Source organism: Hyperolius riggenbachi, chromosome 5 (genome assembly GCF_040937935.1).
Source record: "Hyperolius riggenbachi isolate aHypRig1 chromosome 5, aHypRig1.pri, whole genome shotgun sequence".
NCBI lineage: Eukaryota > Metazoa > Chordata > Amphibia > Anura > Hyperoliidae > Hyperolius > Hyperolius riggenbachi.
Genome location: NC_090650.1, coordinates 370098852 through 370121949, shown reverse-complemented (window position 1 = coordinate 370121949; position 23098 = coordinate 370098852). Strand labels below are relative to the sequence as shown.

Sequence of the window (23098 nt, the reverse complement as noted above, 5' to 3'; positions counted from 1 at the left end):
ACATCGCTTCTGCCAGCACCCGCTCTGCATTCCCCTGCCGCGACGAACGACTCTCCGGCTGCATGTCCCCGCCCGGCTGCTATGTATTGTAATGGGAGGCGGGGAGAGGAGGGAGGGGGGATCGGGGAGAGGCAGTGCGCGAAAGCCGGCGGCTTCATCTATGACATTGCCGCCGGCTACATTTCATTAAAATTAAGCAAGTTTGTCATCAATTTGGCCGCGGCGAGACGGCGTCAACAAAACATTTCTCACATTGGCCGCAGCGCTGCGGCCACTTCGCGCATTGGCCGGCCAGAACCCGAAGTGGCCGGCCAGAACTAGAAGTGGCCACACTTCGGGTTCTGGCCGTAACATATACATCAATCAGGTAGTGTAATTAAGGTGCTGCTTCACACTGACACACCAAACTGTTCACTGAACAGAACAGGTATGCAGTGGCGGGTTCACTAAACAGGTATACAGTGGCGGGTCCACTGAACAGAACAGGTATGCAGTGGCGGGTCCACTGAACAGAACAGGTATGTAGTGGTGGGTTCACAGAACAGGTATGCAGTGGTGGGTTCACAGAACAGGTATGCAGTGGTGGGTGGGTTCACAGAACAGGTATGCAGTGGCAGGATCACAGAACAGGTATGCAGTGGTGGGTTCACAGAACAGGTATGCAGTGGCAGGATCACAGAACAGGTATGCAGTGGTGGGTTCACAGAACAGGTATGCAGTGGCAGGATCACTGAACAGGTATGCAGTGGTGGGTGGGTTCACAGAACAGGAATGCAGTGGCAGGATCACTGAACAGGTATGCAGTGGTGGGTGGGTTCACAGAACAGGAATGCAGTGGCAGGATCACTGAACAGGTATGCAGTGGTGGGTGGGTTCACAGAACAGGTATGCAGTGGCAGGATCACTGAACAGGTATGCAGCCAGGAAAAGCTAAGCCTAACTAATCTTTCCCTATGAGAGACAGACAGCAGCTCGCCCTACTCTCTCTAATGCAGGCACACGAGTGGCCGTAATGGCCGCCGCTGCCTGCCTTATATAAGGGGGGTGGGGCTCCAGGGGCTAGTGTAGCCTAATTGGCTACACTGGGCCTGCTGACTGTGATGTAGAGGGTCAAAGTTGACCCTCATAGTGCATTGTGGGGCGAAACGAACTTCCGGAAACGTTCGCCTGCGGGAGGCGAACGCGAACCACCGAAGTTCGCCGGGAACCGTTCGCCAGCGAACCGTTCGGCCCATCTCTACAGATAGATCATCAGATGGATTTCTTATCTATCTGATGTGTTTTTAGAACATTTTTTACTAGGATAGAATTCCAATAGATTTCAGTTTGAAATCTATTGAAATTCGATCTGATGGCATTTTTTTGCCATCAGATTTCCATTAGGGCCAATGCAAAATGATAAGCAATCTCATCAGATCGACCTAGATTTTCCACCCTGCCAGTTCGATGGAAATCTATCGAAATCGGCCGTCGATCGGTCGATTGGCCAACCGATTTGCGATCGATCGATTTTGATCGATTGATCGGCCAGAAAATCGGCTGAGTGTATGGGCCCCTTAAGTCATGTAGGTTTTGATCTTCCAGTTTAGAGAGGAGGGAGATAAGGCCCCCTCTATAATGTACATGATTTATTGCCACCCTGCATTTTGCTCCTCACTGCAGCAAGTTATAAACTGATTAGAGCAGAGTGATGTTATCTCTCCTTCTCACCATTATAGGCAGACATTCAAGCAGGATAATAGCAGTTCAAACAGGGAGTGAAGATAGCAACTTATTGTAGATCTTTTTTTTATGACCAGTGTTTTTAAAAAGGGGACCTTTAAAGAGAACCCGAGGTGTGTTTAAAGAATGTTATCTGCATACAGAGGCTGGATCTGCCTATACAGCCCAGCCTCTGTTGCTATCCCAAACCCCACTAAGGTCCCCCTGCACTCTGCAATCCCTCATAAATCACAGCCGTGCTGTTAGGCTGTGTTTACATCTGTAGTGTCAGTCTCAGCTGCTCCCCCGCCTCCTGCATAGCTCCGGTCCCTGCCCCCCTCCCTTCCCTCCAATCAGCAGGAAAGGAAGGGATGCAGGCGGGGACTGGAGTTCTGCAGGAGGCGGGGAGAGCAGCAGACTGACACTATAGAGATAAACACAGCCAGCTCTGACAAGCTGTTTGTCAGCAGCGTGGCTGTGATTTATGAGGGATTGCAGAGTGCAGGGGGACTTTAGGGGGGTTTGGGATAGCAACAGAGGCTGGGCTGTATAGGCAGATCCAGCCTCTGTATTCAGATAATATTCTTCAAACCCACCTCGGGTTCTCTTTAAGATATAATCAAAGCGGTCATTCATGAATTAGAAAAATAGTCACACACCTGCATCAGGCAGAGTGAGGTCACCTTACCTGAGTCACACACCTGCATCGGGCAGAGTGAGGTCACCTTACCTGAGTCACACACCTGCATCGGGCAGAGTGAGGTCACCTGACCTGAGTCACACCTGCATTGGGCATAGTCAGGCAGAGTGAGGTCACCTGACCTGAGTCACACACACCTGCATTAGGCATAGTCAGGCAGAGTGAGGTCACCTGACCTGAGTCACACACACCTGCATTAGGCATAGTCAGGCAGAGTGAGGTCACCTGACCTGAGTCACACCTGCATCGGGCAGAGTGAGGTCACCTGACCTGAGTCACACACCTGCATCGGGCATAGTCAGTGAGGTCACCTGACTTGCATAGCTATGTCGGGACATTGACTCATGGTATGAAAAGCAGACGATCACCCATAAAAGCTAAGCAGTAACCCCATTGACAATTGCAGTTTCATAATCTTTTCAACATAGTTCTCCTTTAAGAAGATGGATCCCTCATATGTCCTGTCAAGCATTATCGTCAAAGCTCTAAAAATGTTATAGGCAGTGTGGAGGAAGAGGCCCTCTCTAGAATCACGGGGACATTTATCAAGAGTGTCTGAGACAAAATATTGGTAGGTTTTTAAAAATCCGTGCCAAACTGTTTCAGACATCTTAAGAAATCACTAAAGTGTGCAGATTGCTTCTTAAACTGTTAGGAATAGGAGGAGTTGGGAAGACCATTTGTGATGGAAAGTGCTGTTGCTGAGGTAACCAATACATCTGCTGTATTGCATCAATGCCAAGCACTGGAAGGGTTAAGCACAGAACAGCTTCACAGGACACCTGACAGCAGGAGGAGGAGCACTTCACAAATCATGCCTTACCTGCACTGCATAAACTATGTAGAAGTGCTATTAAAGAGGAGCTGTCAGCCATACCATCTCAGAAAAAAACACATATATAAGTAGATAAATACTTGCTCTTCAACATATGTATGCACTGTCCACGTTTTGATTTTAGCAATTTTTCTACAGAAAAAAAAGAAAAATCCTTCTTAGAATTTCCCATTTTAACTGTGGCTATTTTAAAGCCAATCCTGATGTCATTTCCTCTCTTACTCTCCATTGCCTGACTGTGTATGCATTGCCTGCCCTCCACTATAGAAAGTGTATTGTCTCAGCAAGATAAATATTGGCCAATCATAGAGGAACAGAGGTATGGGAGGGGAAAACAGGAGGGAAAGAAGCTTCAGCCAATCAGGCTGCATTAGTTGAAAGCGGAACCAAACCAAACATTTTTTGAATTCAAAATATTTAGTTGCAACACTCTAATACATACAAAGATAAATAAACACTCCTTCAAGCCTATGAGCATTACAGTCCATGCTTTTCACCCCTCTCTTTTCATAACTAGGGTTATACAGGTGGCAGCCATTACTTCTGAGCTTAATGGGTGTGTTTGTCATCAGCTACCCTCCCTCACAGGGGCGTCATCTGTGTGAAATCTCACACAAGCCGAGATCACCTCCCCTGTGACCTCATCAGCATCCACCTTTGTTTTGTTTTTTGTTTTTTTTATCTCCTCCACCAGTCTGCTGGATTCTGTCCCGACAATATGAAAGGAAGGGAGGGGTTCCTCCATTAAATGTAAAATATTTTATATTTGTCATCATGCAGCTGAAAAAAAGGCTGCTATTTATTATTATAATTTAGAAAATAGATTTTATTTCTGAAATCTTGTATTTTTAATTAGGGTCCAGGTCCACTTTAAGTCTGAGGGTAAAGTAGAGAAGCAAAAAAGGACAACCCAGCATGTCCTGCAACTTCCTTTTTGCGTACCAAATTTTGTGTGTACCAAATAAGTCAGATAAACTGGGGAATGATCATTTATCAACAAGAAAAGTAATAGTGATTTTAACTTTTGGATTGCCTGGTTAGCATCCATATTACTAGTTTACCAGATAAAAATAAAGAAAAGATTTTAGATATTATTTCCCTGACAGTTACACTTTAAGCACTTATTAATCTGTGACAGTTTAGAGATGGATTTGCACTTTTCTTAACTGTAGTGCAACAAAAAACTGCCAGTAATGCTTTGATAAATCTGGCCCACAGACTGCAGTTAAAGAACCACTATTGCAAAAAATAAAAAAATTAAAATTTTAAAATACACGTGTATATGAACATCATTTCTCCCAGAGTACAATGCACTATAAATTACTTTTCTCTTTTGATGCTGTTGCTAAAGCTGGCCACTAACGGTCCAATTTCTAGTGAAAAATCGTTCGAGCGATCAGAAATTTTGATGGGACGAAAAATCGTTCACTACACCATCAACTAACCAATCATTGCTTCCTATCTATCACGACCACCAAGAAAATCCAAATTTTCGTTCGACGAAAATTCATTCGGGCGACATTTTTTTCACTCGTTCATAATCGATTGTGTCCACCAATGGAGATTTACAACCAATCCGATCAGAATTCCTTTATTTTTTTGTTTTTACAAAAGCACTCCCATTAAAGGATCTATACAAAGATTTCAGCCAGCGTCCCAACTTGCTCTCCACTGTTCTAGCAGCTGGACTGAGCAACTGCCATCCAGGATGCGCTTTTAAAATAAAGAAAAAATCTTAGAATCCCCTATGAGGAGATAGACTAGTCCAAAACCTGTCAGTTTTCTATCTATCGTAAGTGACAGCAACATAAGGAGAAAGCAATTTATAGTGCATTTTACTCTGGAAGTACATTTTATACATATGCATGCATTTAAAAATTTTAATTTTTTTTGTGATAGTTATCCTTTAACCATTTATGCCGCCTGGACGTGATCCTCACGTCCAGGCAGCTGCTGCTGTGCTGATGCGCACTTTAATCGCACATGGTTTCCATTCATTGATCTAAGTCCCCGGCAGAAAAACCAACAGCTTCTCATCAGAGGCCGCGGTCTTTCTGACATTAAAAAAAAAACCGTTTCCCCGTCCTCTATATGCTTCCTGCAAGCAATCAGTACGCTTCCGGGGCTAAGAAAAAACAATCTCTGTGGCCGAATAGTAAAACTACGTCTACATACATTTTTAATACATTAAACCCACATTATTGCATTTAAATTAACTGTTTATTTCCCACACCAAAAATTACCCAAATAAAATTTATGAAAAATAAATTACAATAAAAAAAAAAGTTACCTAAGGGTCTGAACTTTTTAAATAAGCATGTGAAGAGGGTATATTATGAACATTTTTTAAATTATAAGCTTGTAAATAGTGATGGATGCAAAACTGAAAAAATGCACCTTTATTTCCAAATAAAATATTGGCGCCATACGTTGTGATAGGGACAAAATTTAAATGGTGTAATAACCAAGATAAATGAGCAAATAAAATATATAGGCTTTAATTATGGTAGCATGCATTATTTTAAAGCTATAATGGACGAAAACTGAGAAATTAATTTTTTCTTAATATTCCTGTTAAAATGCATTTAGAAAAAAAATATTCTTAGCAAAATGTACTACCCAAAAAAAAGCCTAATTGGTGGCGGAAAAAAACAAGATATAGATCAATTCATTGTGATAATGAGTGATAAAGTTATTGGAGAATGAATGGGAGTTGAAAATTGCTTTGTTGCATAAGGTGAAAAATCCCTGCGGGCTGAAATGGTTAAAGGACCGCTATCAAGAAAAATTGTACATTTAAAATACATACAAATAAGAAGTACATAGCTTCCAGAGTAAAATGAGCCATAAATTATTTTCTCTTATTTTGCTGTCACTTACAGTAGGTGGTAGAAATCTCACAGAACCGACAGGTTTTGGACTAGTCTATCTCCATGTGTATTCTTAACATGGCCTTTATTTTTTGTAAAGGCACTCCCTGAAAAGGATTTTACACAGTAACGCTGGCCAGCCTCCCTGTTCACTGCGCACTTCTGTGGCAGTTGGATGAAGCAACTGCCATTCAGTAAGTGCTTTTGCAAATAAAAAAAATTGAAAGAATCCCCCACGAGGAGATGGGCTAGTCCAAAACCTGTCGGTTCTGTCCGATTTTTTTGTACTACCTATGGTACGTGTTGGCAACATAGGAGGAAAGTAATTTATGGCTCATTTTACTCTTGAAGAAAAATACTTATTATATTATAATTATTGATTTATAAAGCGCCAACATATTCTGTGGCGCTGTACAAAGTAAGAACATGGGGTACATAATAATACAGAAAATAGTGTACACAATATACATAATTATAAGATACATAATTAGTGAAAAAATACAAAAATGATACAAAATACAGAATTGGTAATGACAGTGATAAAAGTAACATGATAAATAAAATGTATAATAATTTTCGAGACACAATGTGTTTACATGTATTTTTAATTTTCACAATAGTGGCCCTTTAAGATACATCAGAGCAAGCGCTGCCAGACTAATAGAATGTTGCAGTCATTTAGAAAGCCTGCTTCCATATGTGTTTGACAGTAAACCTTTTCTTTGTTCTCAGTGTCAGAAGCTAGTGCAGCAACCTGTGTCCCCACTTATGAGGATGCTCAGAGCTCTCTCGCTGACCTGTGTGACCCTCAGGAATTCCCCGGGAAATCTGCAAGATGCCCTCAAACCAGAGAACTGCCACAGATTCCTCCAGACAACCGGGAATCCATGCTGTCATCCGGAAGCCTAGAGAATGACACCCCTCTCTATACTGAAGGGCCGTATGAGGTGCTGAAAGACAGCTCCTCTCATGACAACATCATAGAAGACTGCCTCTATGAGACTGTGAAAGAACTGAAGGATATGAGCTCCTCTGCCAGCGCTGAAGACAGAAATCTAGCCATGAATTTGGCACCGGCGAGCCCAGCGGTTACTGAGGGCAAAGTGGAGGCAGCAGTGGAATATGCCTCTGTGGACCACAATAGAAAGAGCAGGCAGAGTATCAATACTCAGAGCGCAGCAAGCACACCAAACTCTCAAGATGATGATGTCCCCCCACCACTACCTAAAAAACTTCTGGATGAGAATGAAAACGTACAGGGAAAAGAAGTGCAGGAGGAGAAGCTGGACCAGAAGCAGAACTCAGAGGGAGCCAGCTTAGACGACAAGGTAACGTTTCATAGATTGGTTAAGTGGCATTTCACGTGCTCTCTATTATTATAAGGTATTTATAAAATACCAGCTTATACAGAGTTGTAAAAGTAAACTCAGAGGTGCTACGCTTAGATTAGTGACACTTCAGTGCTCCTGTTTTATACTGCCTAAGGAAGCGGGCGACAGACCCATGAAACGCGTTGTGAAATTGTGGGAGTCAAATTAATAAATTGTGAATGATTATTTATATCAAAACTAGTGTCTGATTTCTGGGGTGGTAAATCATCCAAGACCCCCCATTTTATGATATTTTAATTTATTTTATTCTGATTGGCGCCTCTGTAAAAATCTCTGAACAAAACTGTATCCACCTGTTGGATGGGTGTGATTACCTAATCCTTCTATGGAGAGCGACTTCTTAGCCTGAGAGGGGACAGGCCTAACATCCCCGCAAGTGTTTCTAGTGGTTGCCTATGCTCGGCAACCCATTTTTGTGAGTATTATTCTCTCTTCAAAATTATTATCGATTGGTTTACAGTACGCACTATTGGGGCTCTCGATTTTTTCCTTTTTGTTTTATTATTTTGTTTGGAGAAGAGACAACTTAGATGTGATGTCATTAACATGTATACATATTTCTATGGGCAATTTAAATGGCTTTTTATTTCTTGGTTTGTGCAAAGCACTGGGGAGGGGAGATTTTACCACCTGTGTAGGAAGGGGTTCTTCACGGTAAGACTGTTTAAAGTGTACCTGTAGTGAAATAAGCGCCCCTAGGGTGTACTTTCCTCAGCGGGGGGGAAGCCTCTGGATCCTGAAGAGGCTTCTCCCATCCTCCTCACCAGAGGGGATACATCGCTGGGACCCCCGAAGATTTGCTTGTCGCTGCTTTTCGGGAGTCTCGCTGGAGCCCAATCAGAAAGCCGCTAGTGCGCCTGCGCAGGCTGATCACTGGCTTTGTTTATAGTTTTGTTTTTCTGCAGCTGCCAGCGCTGTATCAGGGTAACATAGATAATGAGGGAAGCCGCATTAGGATCCAGAGGTATTGGATTTTTGTTTAATTTAAAATTACTGGTTTCCTTTAAGATGTGAAATATCTTAGCACAGGAAGTAGTTATTGCAGAATCTTTACTTTAAATTAAAGGATACCCGAAGTGACATGTGACATGAAATACACAAGTGTATGTACAGTGCCTAGCACACAAATAACTATGCTGTGTTTCTTTTTTTCTTTCTCTGCATGAAAGAGTTAAATATCAGGAATGTAAGTGGCTGACTCAGTCCTGACTCAGACAGGAAGTGACTACAGTGTGACCCTCACTGATAAGAAATTCCCCTTTTTACCTATTACTTGTTCGCAGAAGCTATTTTCTGCTAGGAAAGTGTTTTATAGTTGGAAATTCTTATCAGTGAGGGTCACACTGTAGTCACTTCCTGTCTGAGTCAGGAGTGAGTCAGCCACTTACATACTTAAAATTTAACTCTTTCAGACAGAGAAAGAAAAAAAGGAGCACTCACAGTTATTTGTGTGCTAGGCACTGTACATACCCATGTCTATCTCATCATGTCACATGTCGCTTCGGGTATCCTTTAAAGGGGGTCCGAGGTGAGAGGTATATGGAGGCTGCCAGGTTTATTTTTAAATTATGGACATTGCCTGGCTGTCCTGCTGATCCTCTGCCTCCAATACTGTAAACCATAGACCCTGAACAAGCATGCAGATCAGATGTCTGACAAATCTGACAAGATTAGTTGCATGCTTGTTACAGGTGTGTGATTTTGGGCTGGTTCACACTTGAACCTTTTGCGGTGCTTTGCTGATCGCCGGTGATCAGCAAAGCGCTGCTGCTAATGTATCTCTATGGATACATTCTCACTGCAGTGTTTGCAATTGCGATCCCAAACGTGCTGCATGCATAGCTTTGGCGCCGATAGCGATGTGATTCTTGTTCTATTGAATGGGAATCACAAGCACAGATTGTGGTAAAACGCAAGATTTTGGCTGCCGAATCCCAGACGCGATTGCAGTTCCGTCTTCAATGTGGACTAGCCCTTTGACCCTACTGACCAGAAGGATCAGCAGCACTGTCAGGCCTGGTGTTTGGAAAGGAAATAAATATGCAGCTTCCTTATGTCTCACACCTCGGGTTCTTTTATAAGAGGCTTGGATGTTTCCATTACTCTGATGGGCATCTACAGCTATGATAGCTAGGTGTGGGAAGATGATACATTGATCCAGTCAAGGAGACCGTTTCTGTCCTTATGGCTTTCCTTCCTCTGAGGTGCACTGAAGCCAGCAATGTTGAACTTGATGGATCATGTCTTTTTTTCAACTGAGGAAACTGTTTTCATGTTTTCACACATCAGATGCCACCAGTGATGTGGACACAAGCAGTAAAGGTAGCTAAAAGACCTAAAACTTTACGCTGCAGATAATAGACCATCGGGCATGTGCTTGCCTGTCATCTTCAGACCACTTCTGGCACACTGCAGAGCAATGCCAGCCGAAGGTGGGATGCTGCAGTGGTGAATCATGTCTCCACCTACAGGACATACAGTAGTCATCCAATATTGTCTATTTTCTATTACCCTAAGTGTCATATCTAGGGGATGAACTGCGGACAGCAGTTACTGAGATCTGATTAGAAGTTAACTGAACCAGGGCTGTGGGGTCGGAGCAATTTTTGGGTACCTGGAGTAGGAGGCGGTGGTTTCTGCACATGCACCATATCTGTATTCAAAAAACAAGAAGTCGTTCAAAAGACCTATAGACACGTGGCCAACCTGCATTATAGTTGGTCAAAAAGGAAGCAGAGTAGAGTCCGGGTGCTAGCAGGCATGCAATGCAGTCTTTACATGGTTATTATTTTTTTCTGTAGTGCCAACATCTTCTGTAGCACTGTACATAGTATGAAACAAACAGTGGGGAGCATAGATATTGCCATCGTTGGTCCATGTTGTTTGTCTTATTTATATAGTGCTGATATCTTCCACTCGGCTTTACAGAGTGTAGTCATGTCAGCGACTGTCCCTCAGCGGAGCTTACCAATGTATTCTTACCATAGTCTCATGTCTCTATCGTAGATCAGTATAGTTTAGGGATGAGGGAGGAAAGCCACTCAACCATGCGCAGGACATACAGCCTCCATACAGATTGCTTCCTGGCTGAGAACCCTGGACCACACGTGCTGCAAGGCACACATGCTAACCCTACAGCAGTGTTTCACCCACATTATCCCCACAACACATGTATTGTACAGTACCTCCAAAGATGTTGGTGCCTTACAATCTTCCCCATTGAGTAGTTCATACAGCACGGTAGCGTAGTGGTCAGCACTCTTGCCTTGCAGCTCTGAGTCCCCGGTCATATCCCAGCCAGGGCACTATCTGCACAGAGTTTGTATGGTCTCCTCGTGCAGCATTCTCCCCAGGCTCTTTTAGCCGTGTGCGCCACCCGGCTAATTTTGGTGAGCACCCGGCTGTCATTGGCTCACCTCCTCATCCTCTTATGCGGTAAGCAGAATTATTCAGAGAAGCACCAGACTGTATTTTCCTGTTACGCCCCACCCCACTACTTTTTTGTGCCGCTTGGCTGGGAAATAATAAATTGGCCCTAGACTACAATGCATACACTACATGGTACTTCAACATATGACTATGGTAGGGATTAGATTGTGAGCTCCTCTGAGGGACAGTTAAGTAACAAGACAATATACTCTGTACTGCGCTGCAGAAGATGTTAGCACTAAATAAATACTAAATAATAATGTTTAAAAAAAAAGTTAAATTCCTTAAAGCAACCATCTATAGTGGACATGGTCAGATCCAGAGTGCCCGGTGCCTACTGGGGCTATGACAATTGAAAGTAGTGTTGACTTAATGAAATGCTTCAGTAGCATCTCTCCATTATATTTAAGGCATTCCATTGTTAGAGATGCATTAGGAAGTACAGTCTGCAAGATCTTTGACACTGTGTATGTATGGCGGCTGCCTATGTTCCCTGCCAGGTCCATTTACATAATCATTCCCCATTAGCCTGTAAAAGTAAGGTCTTTGTTCCAGAGACCCGGGATAATAACCCAGGAGGATTACAGCCAGAATAAATAAAGTGCTGTCTTCACAGTATAGACACACATGTATCGATCCCTCTTTCTCTTTTTCTTTCAGAGACAAAGTTGCATATCCTACAAATCTCGGGACGAGGACCCGTGCCTGACAGAAGATGATGTATGTATTAACATGATAATCCCCAAAGTGGCCCCGGGAATTGTGTTCTTTGAATTAAGCCATCTTACCTGGCTGCAGGCAGGCTTCACATTGTCAGGCCGATGTGTGTGATGTCGTGGGGGAGAGAGCATGTTTGATCTCCTCGGTTGTCAAGAGCAATTGGTTTGGTTTTATACAGTTGACAAATCAAAGGGAGCCTGCTATTGTGCCAGCACAGAATGTGATGAGCTGATGAGAAACATCGTAAATATATACGTTTTATATACTGTGCATAGTGTGATCACCTATTTACACAGTGACCAATATAAATTATAATTTGTTTTGAAAATATTTTACAGGAACGTGCCTGCTAAGCATGGGCAACTCTTTTCACCTCAACTTATGCATTGGGGCAGGGGCATAACTACAAATCATGGGGACCCCCAGCAGAATTTTAATATGACCCCCCAATGTTCATAACCTTGCCTTCCCCTGGTGACCTTTATGACCTGGTGGGGGCGGGGCATTTCACAACGGTCATAAAACAAGCGTAGACATCATAATCTACACTCCCAGAACACGTAGCCACAGAAACTCCTCATCTAAAGCAGAGTTCCCCCAACCCTGTCCTCCAGGCTCACCAGCAGTACATGTTTTGCAGAAAACCACAAACATGCACAGGTGATGTAATTAGTGTCTCAGCAGAGCTGATTAACTACCTCTGTGGATTTCCACAAATCATGCACTGTTGGTGGGCCCTGAGGACAGGGTTGGGGAACACTGAAGGATAGATCCCTTTATTGGAGAAAGTGTATCTTTCTATGTATCTGCAAGTATGTACAACTGACCTCTGATTGTATTTAGAGAGCGGTACACTTGGTAACTTGAATTGAAGTGGAAGGCCTTGTGTTACTGATTGCAATAGGAAATGGATAAATATATTGGCTACAAAATACCTCCTATTTTTGTCTGACCCCCTCATGGTGCCTCCTTGGTGTATATATGGATGGACAGGTGACAGGGTGATGCGTCTGTATTGTGTGTCACTGCAGCCGCCTCCAGAGATGTGGCCTGCTGCAGTCATGTAACCTGCAATTTAATTAACCCTCCTGGCGGTTTATCAAAATCCGCCAGGGGGCAGCAAAGCCGGTTTAAAAAAAAAACGAGAAAAAAAAACAAGGTCTCGCTACATGATAGCCGCTGCTCAGCGGCATCCCCCCAGCCCCTCGGAGATCAGGAGATCCCGTTCAAAGAACATGGTGACGGGCGGGATGACGTCAAAGGGGACTCCGATCCACCCCACAGCGCTGCCTGGCACTGATTGGCCAGGCAGCGCACGGGATCTGGGGGGGGGGGGGGGGGGCGGCTGCTGCGCGACGGATAGCGGCGGATCGGCGGTTAGCGATCGTCATGCACCCGTATAGCAAAAAAAAAATTATGCAAATCGGCCCAGCGGGGCCTGAGCGGTGCCTTCCCGCGGCATAGCCCGTGCTCAGCACGGGCTTACCGCAAGGGAGGTTAAGATAATACTTATGACCAATTACTTGTATTGTATATTGCAATCAGCACTGGATAAGAGGTGAGGGTTAGAAGGATGTAAGTGCCTGGCATTCTGCTGTAAGAGAAGGAAATTCTCTGTACATGATTACATGTTTGCACAGAGCAGAGCTTCAGTCACTCTAGCAGACTGAGCAGCAAAGAGACTTGTAGGAACTTAATAAATAGCCTCTCTCTGGCAGTTGCTGTTACTGATCGGTGACAATCAGACGCAGGGCCGAGGCAGAAGCGAGAGAGGCTTCAGCCTCAGGGCACAGTGTAGGAGGGACGCACAACTCACTCAGCTATCATTCCCTTGTTATGTTTGAAGCAGAGAGAAATAAGAATAGTGGATACATGGCAGTGACTGCAAGCCAGATAACTAGAGATTAAGGTGTTGGGAGCCCTGGGGCAGCTCTTAGTCTAATAGCAATCAGTGTGTGATGGCTGGGGTGTGGGGGATGGAGGGGTGCACTTTGGTATCTCAGCCTTGGGTGCTAAGTATGGCTTAGCTGAATGCCTATTGTCTGTACTATGGCTTAGCTGAATGTCTATTGGCTGTAGTGTGGCTTAGATAGATGTCTGTTGGCTGTAGTATGGCTTAGCTGAATGTCTGTTGGCTGTAGTATGGCTTAGCTGAATGTCTGTTGGCTGTAGTATGGCTTAGCTGAATGTCTATTGGCTGTAGTATGGCTTAGCTGAATGTCTATTGGCTGTAGTATGGCTTAGCTGAATGTCTATTGGCTGTAGTATGGCTTAGCTGAATGTCTATTGGCTGTAGTATGGCTTAGCTGAATGTCTATTGGCTGTAGTATGGCTTAGATAAATGTCTGTTGGCTGTAGTATGGCTTAGCTGAATGTCTGTTGGCTGTATTACGGCTTAGCTGAATGTCTGTTGGCTGTATTACGGCTTAGCTGAATGTCTGTTGGCTATATTACGGCTTAGCTGAATGTCTATTGGCTGTAGTATGGCTTAGTTGAATGTCTGTTGGCTGTATTACGGCTTAGCTGAATGTCTATTGGCTGTAGTATGGCTTAGATAAATGTCTGTTGGCTGTAGTATGGCTTAGCTGAATGTCTGTTGGCTGTATTACGGCTTAGCTGAATGTCTATTGGCTGTAGTATGGCTTAGTTGAATGTCTGTTGGCTGTATTATGGCTTAGCTGAATGTCTGTTGGCTATATTACGGCTTAGCTGAATGTCTATTGGCTGTAGTATGGCTTAGTTGAATGTCTGTTGGCTGTATTACGGCTTAGCTGAATGTCTATTGGCTGTAGTATGGCTTAGATAAATGTCTGTTGGCTGTAGTATGGCTTAGCTGAATGTCTGTTGGCTGTATTACGGCTTAGCTGAATGTCTATTGGCTGTAGTATGGCTTAGTTGAATGTCTGTTGGCTGTATTATGGCTTAGCTGAATGTCTGTTGGCTGTAGTTTGGTTTAGCTGACGGTCTATTGGCTGTAGTACGGCTCAGCTGAATCAGCACAGACTGTAATACACATACATGAAGTCGAACAACCGTACTAAAACCATTTTTAAATTTGTCTGGATACATATTTCAATCCGTTGCGGGATCTCCACTCATTCTACTAATTAAGCATGCTTTCTGTCTTGTAACGTGCCAGCAATTTCCCCCTCCCCCTCCCTTTGACTGGCTTTTCACACTTAAACCTCTTAGAGCCTTGGTGAATGGAGACTATGTAATATGCATAAACATTAAAGCCATACAAAGGGAGAACTTCTAAAGAAAGAATATAAGAAAGAAAAGAAAAAACTTCCATATTCATAATTTAATGTTATATTCTTCATCTAGTGGAAAATCACTAGACACCAGCCTCCGCTCCATAATGTTTCTCTATAATAGTCTACGATACCTCTCCTGCCACCCATCAGTAGTATACAGCGCCTGGCCAACTCTGATGCTCGGTACATCTGTGGACGCACCTCGCGTTTTGGCTTAATATTGGGGGTTGTGCATGTCAGAGTGCCCTTCCCACAGACCATACATATACATATAACTATTTGCACATAGGATGAGCGTAGTCTATTGACATCACACTGTACTTCCTGTATGGACTCCGCCTTTCCAACTTCCTGCATGTCGTGTTATTAGCAGTGGTGAAGGAGCCACCTCTTCCTGCTACTCCCTCCATTGGTGCCGATATACTGTGGGGAGGGACAAGGTTCTCTCCCTCAGGCAGCAGATAAGAAGTTTCCCCTGCAGCCTTTTAGATTTTAACCCTTTAGATTCCTGCTCCAAGATGCCGAGGAGCAACTGGTGAAGTCATTCAAGCATGGTGTGTCTTATGTTTATTGAAAATTAATGTAAACTCAGACTATACAAATCCTAAGAAAGACTGACAGATTCAGAGGCTTTAGAAGGAAACATGTCCAATTAAAGGGATGCCGGGGATGACTCTTACTATTGTTTTGCTGCAGGGCCGGAGCTACCATAGGAAAAAATGAGCAATTGCCCCAGAGCCTGTAGGTGCCCCCATGGTGTCCCTCCCCCACCTTAACTGTTGCTCCCCAGGGACTCTGCAGAGTCTGTTAAGTTGGGAGGTGATTGGGGGAGGGTCAGCAGCCAGCTCAGGGGCCCAGGAGGGAAATTTGGCTGCAACAAAGGGCCTCTAATGGCGCTTTTTTGTCGGGGGGTGTCTGTTGGGGGTGGCCCCAGGCTAATTTTGCCCTAGAGCCCAATTGTTACTTGAACCGGCCCTGTTTTGCTGTCACAGCACCGAAGTAGGAGGACATCACGTAGCAGATCACAGCTTTCTGTCAGACCGACTCCACAGCTTGCACGTTACCGAACACGTTTTAATGAATTGAAGGCATGCTTTTCAGTAAATTACCGAACTTCTACCGCTTGTGTGAAATCTTAGTAAATAAAGAAGGAAAAATAGTTTTTATGCATGAGGTAATTTACCTATACATTTTTACCGTACAGGTCTTAGTAAATTAGACCCCAAGCCTACCGTACAAGAGGTCTTGTGAGGACAGTGATACATTTGCTTTGGGGACCCTAGGATTCTCCACACATTAGACCTGTTGAAATGTAGACTGTATTTCTACTGGTCTTCAATTACTGAGGTTTTAGTTTTTGGTTTACTTTAAATGATGGTGGTGTTTTACTTGCTATCTCTGCTCAGTATCTGAAGCATGCTTGGCTGTGAAACGTTCCTGTAAATCCTACTGATGTCCTGCATGTTTCATTTCCAGATCTCTGCCATGTATTCACGCATCTCTAGAGCTGGACAATCTTTGAGGCTTCAGGATGATTTGTCCCACTATTCCTACATCCAGGATATTGAGGTCTCTCCCACTGCCTGCAATGGAACCTATGCCGCAGACCTTGATAAGAGCCCCAATCTTATTGGCTTGCCGCCATCGGCTGACACAATGAACGGTGGACTGGACCCTGAGTATGAAGCCATCACGACCATATGTCGAGAAGAGGAGAGGACTACTTCACACTGTAATGCTGGCCAAGAGGTGCTCTCGCATGGTGAAAGTGACTATGAAAGTATTGCTGATCTCCAGCAAAATGGAGACTACACTAGACTTTAGACGGTACATGGGTAGACATTTACTGCCGACAGAGCACAATCCTTTCCTGGGTCTTTCCCATCCCCCACTCCTGACAGAAGAGGAAGCACATCTTTACATACACAGGAGAGCTCTCCCTGCTGCATGAAGACAACAGGATTTCTTTCCAGATAACCTTTTTATTTTATTTTTATGTGCCATTTATTTTTTTAAATGTAGCTGGTATGTTGCCAGGATCTCAATCCCCTGATCCGGTTGGGCCATGAGGTACTCATATGACTTGTAAACGGTACAATCTGAAGGAGAATTTTCTATATCATATATACTGTATGTACATTTACAGATATGGGATCTCTTATCCAGAAAAACATTGATGAATTTTTATTTTCCTGCTTGTTTGTGTTAATTCCTGTTACAGATTCATCCAACTGTTATTCTTCTTCTTAAAGCAAAGTGGAAGTGAAAAAAAACCTACAGATACCTACAGTCAGGGCTATGGAGTCGGTACAAAAATCATCCGACTCCTCAGTTTACGAAACCTCCAACTTCAGGTACCCAAAATTGCTCTAACTCCTTAAAGAGAATCTGTATTGTTAAAATCGCACAAAAGTAAACATACCAGTGTGTTAAAGGACATCTATTACCCTCTGTCACAATTTCGCCGCTCCTCGCCGCATTAAAAGTGGTTAAAAACAGTTTTAAAAAGTTTGTTTATAAACAAACAAAATGGCCACCAAAACAGGAAGTAGGTTGATGTACAGTATGTCCACACATAGAAAATACATTCATACACAAGCAGGCTGTATACACCCTTCCTTTTGAATCTCAAGAGATCATTTGTGTGTTTCTTTTCCCCTGCAGCTATCTTCCACTGAAGTGTCAGGCTGTTTCTTCCTGCGGAGTGCAGATAGCTCTGCCTGTATGTAATTCCTCAGTATGTGAAAGCCCAGCCAGCTCAGAAGAGGATTTATCCAGCTTGTAAAAGATAAGAGAGAAGAGAGAAGCTGCCCTAATCTAAATAATACACAGGCAGTGTGCAGAGAGGGGCCTGGAGGGGGGAGATGCATCACAGAACCACAACACTGAAGAACTTGGCAGCCTTCCAGACACAGGCTGACAAGTCTGACAAGAGAGAGATAAGTTGATTTATTACAGAGATGGTGATAGTAGAACGTGCTGCAGTAAGCCAGAACACATTAGAATAGCTTTTGGAACTTGTAGGATGATAAAAAACAGGATGCAATTTTTGTTACGGAGTCTCTTTAAGGTGGCCACACACGATACAATAAAATTATCCAAGATTTTACAGCAATTCAATAAATATGATCGGATATCCTGAAAAAATCAAAAGCTTTTTTTAACCCTCCTGGCGGTTTATTAAAATCCGCCAAGGGGCAGCGCAGCGGGATGACTTCACCGTCAGCGCAGCGGGATGACGTCATCGACGTCGTGACGTCATTGGGAGTCCTGATCCACCCCTCAGCGCTGCCTGGCACTGATTGGCCAGGCAGCGCACGGGGTCTGGGGGGGCGGAGCTGATAGCGGCGATCGAGCGCGGGCCGGTGGCGATCGGGGTGCTCATGCAGCTAGCAAAGTGCTAGCTGTGTGCAGCAAAAAAAAAAATTATGCAAATCGGCCCAGCAGGGCCTGAGAAAACCTCCTGCGCGGCGGGATTACCGCCAGGAAGGTTAAAATTCGACTGAAAAATCTTATCGAATTTCACGTTCTTTTTTTTTTCTTCTTTTTTTATTTTTTTATTTTTATCGATCCTGAATGCTGGAAATTTTCCTTCAATTTTTCTAAAGATTGTATGGTGTGTGTGTTACATTGTCAATTTAGCAATTTTCTCAGTTTTCAATTTTTTTCCATAATTGGGGAAAAATTGACCACACGTGTGGTACATTGGTCAAGTTTTAGGATTGTTACAATCAGTCAAAAAAATAGATTGCAATTCTTAAATTGAACAGATATTTAAAAAATTGTATGGTGTGTGGCCACCTTTAGTCTAATACTTACCAGGGCTGTGGAGTTGGTACAAAACTCGTCCGACTCGTCACACATCCACCGACTCCAGGTACCCAATAATTGTTTCGACTCTCACTCCATAGCCCTGTTTACGGTACCTAAAGAGAGGGAAGCCTCTGGCTCCCCCCCCCCCCCCCCCCTGCCACTCACCAGGACCCTTGCAGGAGCGCGGCTGTACTGCACCTGTGTGAGCATGGCCGAGCCTGCTTTGGCTTACTGCGGAGGTGCATGCTACCATAGTATGGTCTTGCTCATGCAAGAAGGGGAGTGCAGCCATAGGAATATATCCCACTAGCTCTTGTTGGGTTTGTTTGGTTTTTTTCACTTGTTTTTCGCCTCAGGTACACTTTAAAGGATAACTGAAGTGAGAAATATATGGAGGCTGCCATATTTATTTCATTTTATACAATACCAGTTGCCTGGCAGTCCTGCTGGTCTATAAGTATGCAGTAGTGTCTGAATAATGCCAGAAACAAGCCTGAAGCTTTTCTTTCAGATAAGTATTAGCAGTGGAGGATTAGCAGGATAGCCAGGCAACTGGTATTGCTTAAAAGGAAATAAATATGGCAGCCTCCACATCCCTCTTGCTTCAGTTGTCCTTTAAAGGTAAACTTTTGAGGAGAAAAAGCAGTCCATTGTGTTCAGCTCCATGTATTGCAAGGATTAATGACAAATGATATTTCAGTTTTTCTTGCATATTTAAACACAGCTATTCCATGGTGATATAAACTGTCTGTTGAAAGGTGTTTGATAGTAAACAGGACAGCCGCACTGTGCAGTTAATCACTCATACACGCAGCTGGGAAGTTCTGGGCGGTCCATACAGAGAGTACACATTTAGTGCCTGTTTTACTTACAATGGGGAGCCCCGGTCAAAATTCACCTGGAGTCATCCCCTTGACAGTCCACCCCACCCCACCCTTTCCAGTGCGGCTTTGGGTCTCCTCTGATCTTCCTCACAGCCACATGCTCTATGCTGCATAGCTCTGGCTCTGAATCTGTCACGTGATCGGGAGGTGAGGAAGTAAAGAGCATGCAGCTGCCAGGAAGAACAGAAGGGAGACAGCGTATCGCTGGAACAGATGAATATTACCCTTCTCCGCTTTACTAGCATGTGGGGAGATGGTTCCTGGGGGAAGGGTGTGTAAGTGTGTGTTTTACCAGCCACATGGGTGGATTTAGATCCAAGGAGGGGGCCCCATGCTAATTTCACTGAAGTGTCCTCATGCTACTTTCACAGAGGGGTTGTTGCTGCACCCAGGCTCAAACTGACAGTGTTTCACCCAGAAACGCTGTCATGCTCTGATTGGAAAGGGCATGGACTTTTCTTTTACTGCTTACAATAATGTACATTTGAAGATTTCGAGGGTCACATAAAATGGCAAGGAGGGCCACATTCGGCCCACGGGACTTGTTTTTGATACCTGTGCTCTAGGGGCTACAGGAAAAGTTGCCGCCAAAGTTTCCAAAATGGACATTAAACTCAAATTGTTGTTTTTTTTTTTTTACACCCATAGCATCAGTATGCTGTGTAGTCTGGAGTACAGTTATGGGGCAGTTTTAAAATTCCCACCTAGCTCCAGGAGGAATTGGCTGCACACGGCAGGAGGCTTTGTACGAATTTTTACCACCTGCACTAATCCACCGACTGATAGCAAGCTCTGACCCTCCTATCCCCCAGCTTTTGTTAGAAGCATCAGGAAATCGTTATGTGTAGTATACATCTAGAAACAAAGGTACTCTAGCTGAAAACAAATGTTTGTCTTTAATCCTTGCAATATACAGAACCAAGCTAAAGACACTGAATGAGTTTTTTCTCAACAAACATTTTAGTTCCTTGTAAAAGATAATGCTATAGCAACCATTAAATATAAAGCTGCCAGCATGTTGTGAACATTTGCCATTCATGAACCCGAATAAAGTGATTCACAAGCGTAATATCTTTGAATTCGAGCTTGCAGACTCCCCACCTTGAATTTTCTGGATAACAGGCTTCTACATCCCATATCTGTATGGATGATTAAATATATCTGAACTTTGTAAGTTAAAATATTTTCGGTACATTTTTTTAATTGTTGGTTTATTCTGCTTATATTGGATTATATTGTCTGGTTTGTAAATATTTGTTCTGCCTGTTTATGAACTTCTGTAGCTAAAATCCCCCAATCGAAGTCAACACTATGCAAGAGACACATCAGTGACCGACATGTATGTCTCCCTATAAAGCAGGCAACCAAGTCTAGATATATTGTTTCTTGTAGGACACTCATGTAAGCTATTATTGTAAATCTGCCTGCTAATATTATTACAGCTGAGCTTAAGACAGATCTAAAACACCACCGTCATATCCAGATGCAGTGCATTATACATTTACTAACTGCATTTATAAGTATAGCTAAGATATTGGCCTGACTCTGTCGGAATTTACTGAGTAAATCACTGACCTGTCTATAGTGTTGAATAGGGATTTTGGATGTCAAGTCGCCTAATATACAATGAAACCTGTTTCCCTAGTCCTTACTGCCCACATCCTAATGTCCGTTATCGCAAAGGAATGTCATCTGTGTAAAAAAACACAAGTCCCCACCAGATCACAGTTCAGTACTGCTGGGAGCTACCATTTCATGGGTATGTTCTATACAGTTCATTCACAAAGCTGCTCTGCTCGTTGAGGAAAATTACAGTAGCATTCTTCTGCTTACAAGTCAGTAAAGCTTGCACACATCCTACACCTGTTGATCAAAGTATAATCTCCCAACAGCTGGAAAGCTCACTCACAACCCTCCAGGGTAAAATTAAAGTTATGGTGCCTACTAATGATACAATCTTTTTGTGTTGGTAAATTGAGTGAATATACTTTGGATATTAGCCACAAGGAGGTACTTTGAAGGTAGCCACGGAATATGTGCACTTAATAATAATACGTCGCCCCTCATATTACACAGAAGTGGTAAGAATGGACAAAAAGATTGCATCATTGGTGGGTACCTTAAAGGAAATGTCAGGCAATTTAAGCTAGGCAAGCTCTACCTACCCAGGGCTTCCTCCAGCCCCATGCAGCCAATATGTCCCTCGTCGCAGCTCTGCTCCCAGCCACTGACTCTGATTCCCCGCCGGTGCAGAGGACGACCTTGTGACCTTACTTCACCTGCGCAGAACACTCCAGCCCATGTGCGAGTAATTGACAGCGGCGCAGGTGCAGTGGAGGCCGAACCGTTCGCCGGCGAACATCTCAAAATCTGTGGGCCTTCTACTACTTCCGGGTTGCAATGACCCGGAGTAGTCTGCCTGCGCTGCCCAGCGGAGCGCGTTACCGGGCACTTTCTGCGCATGTGCGTGACGTCATGAGTGACGTCACGGTCATGCGCAGAGAGTCCCTGGCAACAGGAGCGCGATCTAGGACGCTCTCCGCCGGGCAGTGCAGGCGTACTACTCCGGGTCATTGCGATCGGAAGTAGTAGAAGGCCCAGAGAGATTCGCCTGGCGAACGGTTCGGGCCATCTCTAGTGTGACCCAGGGACGGCGACTGAGAACGGAGCTACAATGAGGGACATATTGGCTGCATGGGGCGGGAGGAAGCCCCAGGTAAGTAGAGCTTGCCTAGCTTAAATTGCCTGACGGTCCCTTTAAGTCTATTGGCCCTTTCATGCACTTAGTTTAAACAGAAGTTTGTTGCTAGAAGTTTTTATTGTCTCGATAATCAGTTGGAGCAGCGGGAATTTGTGACTGTAGTTCCACTTAAAAGCAAATTTAGTTTGTAGGATGAGAAGATATGATGTAATCCATGAAAGCCACATGTGTAAATGTTAAGTTGTTCCAAAGATATGCGCTGATGTAATAAAGTAAAGTGGGACTGAGAACTGAATTCCTGAGCATGTCTTTTGGTCAGTGAAGCCATCCATCTCATTAAAGCACCAACAGGAAGGTTTGAGAAGTCAAATGAAAAGGACTTTCCTATGACACTGAGAGGTTTTCTCTTGACACTCAAAAATGCTTTGCACAGCTTATTCTACTGAAGGTAACCCATGATCATGTATTTGTCGATCATATCGCTCAGTGTATATTCCTCAGGTCACTTTATAGAGTAGCTAAATTGTGCCTGCTGTGGTCATTCTGGTTGGGAGCTATGATTTTTCTAGACAAGCCAAATTCTCATATTGCTGCTTGTGTTTTTTTTTTTTTTTTTTTCCTGCAGTGAGTGTTTCCATTCAGCAGCAAAATAGCAGCTTGTTAAGATGCAAAATGTCTCACAGTCCAGTCCTAGTTCATAAAAGTTATAGTTCCTTTTCACCAGCTGATACAGATACTTGTCTGCAACTCAAAAAGACCAACTAACAATGGTGTAGCGAGTAGAGATGCAGGGAGGA

At 43.8% G+C, this 23098-nt stretch overlaps 1 protein-coding gene across 21 annotated transcripts in view; it reads left to right on the top strand.

The window, feature by feature from the left end:
• Nucleotides 1-22591, top strand: part of PAG1 (phosphoprotein membrane anchor with glycosphingolipid microdomains 1) — a 359982-nt gene extending 337391 nt beyond the window's left edge. For all 21 annotated transcript variants that reach the window (XM_068237539.1, XM_068237537.1, XM_068237534.1 and 18 more), the window contains 3 exons: nt 6839-7434; nt 11587-11646; nt 16380-22591. In XM_068237539.1, the coding sequence (XP_068093640.1) occupies nt 6839-7434; nt 11587-11646; nt 16380-16727 (1004 nt within the window). In that variant the 3' untranslated portion in view covers nt 16728-22591. The remainder of the gene's footprint in view (nt 1-6838; nt 7435-11586; nt 11647-16379) is intronic.
• The last annotated feature ends 507 nt before the right edge of the window (nt 22592-23098 follow it).